At 49.6% G+C, this 5,669-nt stretch overlaps 1 protein-coding gene across 1 annotated transcript; it reads right to left on the bottom strand.

Moving 5' to 3' along the window:
* Positions 1-200: 200 nt before the first annotated feature.
* LOC100275291 (uncharacterized) lies at positions 201-5,274 on the bottom strand. The gene is made up of 6 exons (NM_001149410.1): positions 4,898-5,274; positions 4,658-4,734; positions 4,471-4,507; positions 2,938-3,154; positions 1,873-2,401; positions 201-671 (listed from the first exon to the last, which is right to left on the bottom strand). The coding sequence occupies exons 1-6, from the start codon at positions 5,046-5,048 to the stop codon at positions 378-380; spliced, it is 1,305 nt and encodes a 434-aa protein (NP_001142882.1). The 5' UTR covers positions 5,049-5,274; the 3' UTR covers positions 201-377.
* Between the last annotated feature and the right edge of the window lie 395 nt (positions 5,275-5,669).

Consider the following 5,669-nt stretch of genomic DNA (forward strand, 5'->3'; position numbering starts at 1 on the left):
TGCTTAAGCTTGATGATATCATACTATATTTTTTCATCATATAGTATTGATGAATTGATCGACGTAATCCTGGTGATGGGTGGCAATGCCAGCTTTGGAAACCTGAGCAGGAAGGTGTTTACCTTATCTAGACCGAGCCTTGCCAAATTGGCCCGAATCGGAATGGTAAAGATCAAGACCATCTAGCTCCTCCCAACAATGAAATTATAACTGATATTACTACGTGGGACTAACCTAACGAGCCAAGAGCTTCAACAACAACAAGAGCAAGCGAAAATTGTAGGAAACGCTACACCAGGAAGGCAGCCCGGCCGCCGCAAGGCCCAAGAAGCTATCCCATTCACAAACTCGCATCATACCAACATGACGGGTCTATTCTATAGCGTGGACAAGGACAGGTCGAGGCTGATCTGGCTCCCCCACGACGTGGCCGCCGTAGGCGAGAGCCGGCCGCCCTCGTCGCCGCTGCTGCGGCTGCTTCTCGTAGCTAGGGACAGCGAGAGCGAGCAGCCGTCCTCCTCCTCGTCGTGGTCGTCTTCTGAACCCGCCGACGACGTCCAGCAGGGATCGCCGCCTGCTTGTTCGGCCACTGCGGGCAGCCTCGGCGGCGTCTCCAGGCCGCAGCGCGCTTCGGCAGAGGCGCCATGAGCGATGAGAGCCGTGCCGACCATCTGCTTGCAAACCTTCAACTTCGTTAGCTAGCGTTAATTGGATAAGTTAGCTGCTTTTTTAAAAGAGGGCAGTAAGTTATTAGTAGTTTAGTACTTGTATGAAATGTAATCAAAGTAAAAGTTGTAATAAATATGTAGTACATATATATTCTGATAATACTAGACAAATAATAGTGGTTCAAGCTAGACCAGGTTAACTTGGCACACCCTTTCTGCAACAGTTTGATGAATTGTTTGGAACTGTGTTTCATGCTATAAACGGCTACTTTTGTCCTACTAAAAATATAGCCATGCATACTATTATTTACAAGGGATTGATGTGATGTGGGATAAAGCTGAAAATAGTTAGAGTTGCTTCTCTCAGTGTCAACACATTCCCTTGGCCTTTGCATATGAGATTACATGAGAGCATATTATTTTAAGAAGCTCTACACGTTAAGACGTTTTAATTTGCTGAATAATTTACAAAAAACGGCTTTGAGATCTATACCGGCCTGTGAGACTTTGGAGATCTCTGTTGGGATCCAAACAAACAAACAAAGAAACAAAGGCATGCATATATAGTGTCGTGTGCACAAAAGGAAAAGGGCAATAGGCCTGAGTTCCAGTGCGGTCACTTCGGCGCTTTTTGCCTTTTTGTGCCGATTGGAATCTGTTGAGGAGACAGTGCAACCTGCGCCCACACGAACGCATGAGGGGAGAGAGAGAGAGGGACTGTGCGTCTGTGCGAGAGAAAGGAATAGAGAGCACGCACTGCCCCTACTGCAGATGAGAGGCATGCAATCGAGACTGCATGCAGTATGCAGCGAGGCCAAAGCCAAACCCCACACGCGACGCGAGGACGAGATAAACCAGCGAGCACGCACTGCAGAAAAGAGAGAGAGACAGAGACAAGCGAGAATGCGATGGCATCCGTCGCGCCCACACTCGGTCACACGCCGGCCGCCACGCCTACGCAGTTGGCAGTGGCACTGCTGCTGTGCGCAGAGGAGCAGTAGAGCGCGCGCTGGGACGATCCATCCATGCGCTTTGTCCCCCCTGCCGTGCTCTCTGACCACTCGCTTTCTCGCTCGGTCACCCTCCCTCTCTCAGAGCCTGAGCGCTGAGACGGGTCGACCGGTCGGTCCATCGACCGCTCGCCGACGGAGCTACTAGCTATAGGAGACACAGTGCATGCATGCAGTGGCAGCAGTGCTCATACCTCGAAAGGGTGGTCACGGCTGCAGCAGGGAGGAGGAGGAGGAGGCGGCTGCTTCTGCGCCACCACGAAGCCCGAGAATGTGATGAGCTGCTCGCTGCTGCTGGTGCTGCGAGGACGAAGAGCTGGCGCGGCGTGTTCGCCGCCTTGTGCGCCGGGCCGCGCCGACGCCGACTGCATCTGCGCCTGCCGCTTTATTCCCGGCCCCCGGCTGGGCTCCACCGTCGTCTCCGCGTGACGAGGTGGATGACGAAGCGTGCGCGGAGGCGGAGCACGAGCGCCGGCAGCCATCCCCATGGCCGCTTGCATCATGCGCATGTAGCTGTTGTAGCCACCTGCTGCTGCTGTTGCGAGCGCCCAGCACAGGCCGCCGCTGGCGCTGGGTGGTGATGGTGACCCGTCGCCCTCACATGTTCCTGGGCCTGGGCCTCCTCGCAGCAGCACCCTCTTGGGGCTCGCGCTCCCATCCATCTCCTCCCGCTCACGCCTCCTCCCCGCACCACTGTTGTTTGGCTCCTCCATTGCAAACACACTACACGGCAAGCAAAGCAACATGCATGCATGCATGCATGGTTGGTTCACAACTTCACATCGTGCCGTGTACGTGCAGGAGAAAATTAAAGCTGCTAGTAAAACTGACACGAACCAAGTTGATCAAAGTTTTATACTACAACCACCTTTCTCGAATATTTTGTAGTTCATTTTAAACTAAAACATGACAAATAAAAAAGAACGGACCAACCAATTAGCTAGCTGGCATGCATTTGTAGAAAGACATTCCATCAAGATCTGCAGTAGACTGACGGTGTCCCTCTTGTCAAAACAAAAAACAAAAAACAAATTATTTCAAAGACACTGCCGCCACTATTCCACTGTGCCAGGAAGGAGTAAATATTCCATTCCATTGGCAAAAACTGACTGGTTCCAATGCATGGCAAATGCGGCTGCAGCAGGTCATGGTCATCGTCTGTCATTATCCGGGTCGGGACGCGAATGGATGGCCTCCCTGACGTGACCGATGAGCATATACAGAGAAAGAAAAATGAGTAAAAAATAAAAGGCAGTGACCTTTTCAGTTGGCGTTGGAACAGCGTCGTCGCCTCCTTTCCAGGCTTTGGTGGTGGTGGCGAGCGGCAGACGACGATGCAGCAGCAGGCCGGGCCATCGCACTCATCATGACCGCACTGCGGCTGTCGTCGCTGTGTATCGGCGCAGAGTTCCATATGCATGCCGCCTAGGCCGTATACGTGCTCCTCCGCCCGGTGCACCAGCTGCATCGTCGTCCCTGACAACAGGATCGGCAAAAGAAGAGGAAGAATGGCTTGGTGTTAGCTTTGGGTTTTGCTCTCTGGCCTCTGATGAGCTGGTGGAGTGCAGCAGCACTCCAGCAGCTAGCGGTAGCGGGTATGTATATATAATACAATCGCGGCCTATGACAAATAACGATATCTTTTTCTTTTCTTTTCTTTTCAGAAGATATAAAGTTACGGAGAAGCTATGCCAGATAGCTATGAAAAACACAAGCAAATTTTATTCATAAAAATATAAAAAAAAATCATGAAATTTGATGAGCACAGATAATATGTTTTAAAGCCTTTAGGAGTCCAGCAGAGAACATTGCTTAATTACTATGGCTTCATAGGTTGATTCGTGAAACTTAAGTGTTTAACTTTTCAAAGAGAAAAAAAAACAACTTAGCATGACATGATAAGAAGATATATATCTAAGTAACCTAGCGGCGCTAAAACGTAATATATATAGTTGACATAGTCGTAATATAGGGCTCGCCCTGAAATCTGCTATAGCCCGTATTTAAATTCACATCGGAGGAAAAAGCATATCACTAGTCACTTATGACTAGTAAGTACTCACTAGTCACTCCGTTGTTATTATTTACCGTGTTTTAGTTCAAAATTGACTAGCATGCGACTAGTATGTAATTAGACGGTAGACACTGCATGTTGCTGAAGCAAACACACACACAAACAAAAAGGAAAAGAAGATGGCTGTCGAGAATCGTGCCATCCATGCACACACATGCATGCATGAATTGCTGGAAAGATCAGTTTTATTTTTTCTCTCCCAGCATGACCACAATCCCCCCTGGCACAACAATTCCTTTTGAAAAAAAACAACAGCAGCCTAGCTAGTGTACAGGTAGAGTCTTTGTTTCATGACTACACATCCTTTAGTAAATAATCAAGAAGCCCTTTTTTGGCCTTAATCACTTTTGAGTCTGGTTAATTAGACTGTCATTAACATATGCACATTGACTCACTTTATTATAAAAAAATCCTTGATTTGTTTGGGAGGAAGGCTCATCTCGATCGTTAGCTATTTTCAGTGTCTCTCCGGTGTACGTGTACGTACTGGAGGACCCAAGAAGCTACAGTACTCGGCTGCCAATATTAATTACAGCTTATTTGCATCAGGAGCAGCTGTAATATCTCTCTGCTAGCACTGTACAATGGCTGTTTTTTTTTTGAGCTGCAAAAAAGCTGCAGCGAATAGCCTGACGCTTTCTTTTCAGTTTTCCCTAACGTTTCTGGGAACATAGAAGAGCTAGCTGTGCCTGAGCTACTTAATTAGGGTAGTATGTACCTTGCATTCCAAGATCATTTCTCATGTTCCTGTACATCTGTTCGACACATTCAGAAGAATAAAACTATATTCAGTCAGTAGTGCGCACTCTCATAAAAAAAGGAATATATATACTCCATACTAGTTAGCTATTGTAGATAGGTGAAGGAAAAATGAAGAACAGAATCCAAAGACCAAGAGAGAGGACCTGCAGATGGCTTTTGACATGAGATATGGTGAGTCCTCCCACACCCATCAGCTGCAGGACTCGCTTCGGCGTAGCCTCTGCGACCACGTACAGCATGCAGGTTCAGAGGAGAAACGCGCCCAATATAATCCGGCGCCAAACCAGAGGAAGACGAGAGGAATGAAAAGAGAGCAATGCAAGAGAAGATAATCAAGCAGCTAGCAGCAGGAGGCATGCACGCAAGGAAGGAAGCACACATACTGTCCTGGCCTCCGAGCTTGTGGATGGCGTGGACGAAGCAGTGGTGCAGATCGGGCGTCCACCGCAGGCGAGGCACCTTGGACCTGTTGTACTGCCTCACTCCCCCGCTCCTCTCCCTGGCGCCGACCATCGTCGTTCTCACCATGGTCATCTCCCGGCCTCAGCCTCAAGCTACATACAACACGAAGAACGACCTGCCAGCAGCCGGCAGCCGGTTGCCAGTAGCTTATATATTTGGTTGGATGCCCAGCCACTTCACATGCACGTTTATGCACATGAGTAGTGACCATCCATCAGCCAGGCTAGCTAGCAAGCTCATAGTATACTCCTAGCTAGCAGTGCTGCAGTGCAACACTTTTGCCGCTGGAGAGAGAGAGAGAGAGAGAGGAGGGGACAGCGTAGAGAGAGAACGAATGAGAATGGGCGAGCTAGCAGTGAGAAGTGTTAAATTTTGCTGTGTACTCCGTCTCCTCCTAGGCCAGAGAGAGAGAGAGAGAGTGTGTGTGTGCAGTGCAGCACTGCAGCGGCGAGCAATGCAAGAGACAAAAGGTTGGAGACAAATGGGGTGTTTCAGATGCGGTCAGAGCATATGCCTGGCGTAGGAGGGGATAATTATGAGATTGGGGCACAGCTGTTGACCCGAGCGGAGATGAAGACAGCCAGCAGCAGGGCATGCCGAGCTTCCCGCCAGGACTGCCTCTGACATGCACCTGACTTGTCCTCCTCCCCCATCCCCACCCCCATCCTCTCCTCCTCTGGCCTCACCTTGCCA

This window comes from Zea mays, chromosome 1 (assembly GCF_902167145.1).
Source record: "Zea mays cultivar B73 chromosome 1, Zm-B73-REFERENCE-NAM-5.0, whole genome shotgun sequence".
NCBI lineage: Eukaryota > Viridiplantae > Streptophyta > Magnoliopsida > Poales > Poaceae > Zea > Zea mays.

Coding starts and splice junctions, on each gene's coding strand:
- LOC100275291 (NM_001149410.1), bottom strand. CDS start 5,048: ATGACCATGGTGAGAACGACGATGGTCGGCGCCAGGGAGAGGAGCGGG. Junction 4,508..4,657: donor ATGTCAAAAGCCATCTGCAG/GTCCTCTCTCTT, acceptor TGTGTCGAACAG/ATGTACAGGAACATGAGAAA. Junction 3,155..4,470: donor AAATGATCTTGGAATGCAAG/GTACATACTACC, acceptor TCCTGTTGTCAG/GGACGACGATGCAGCTGGTG.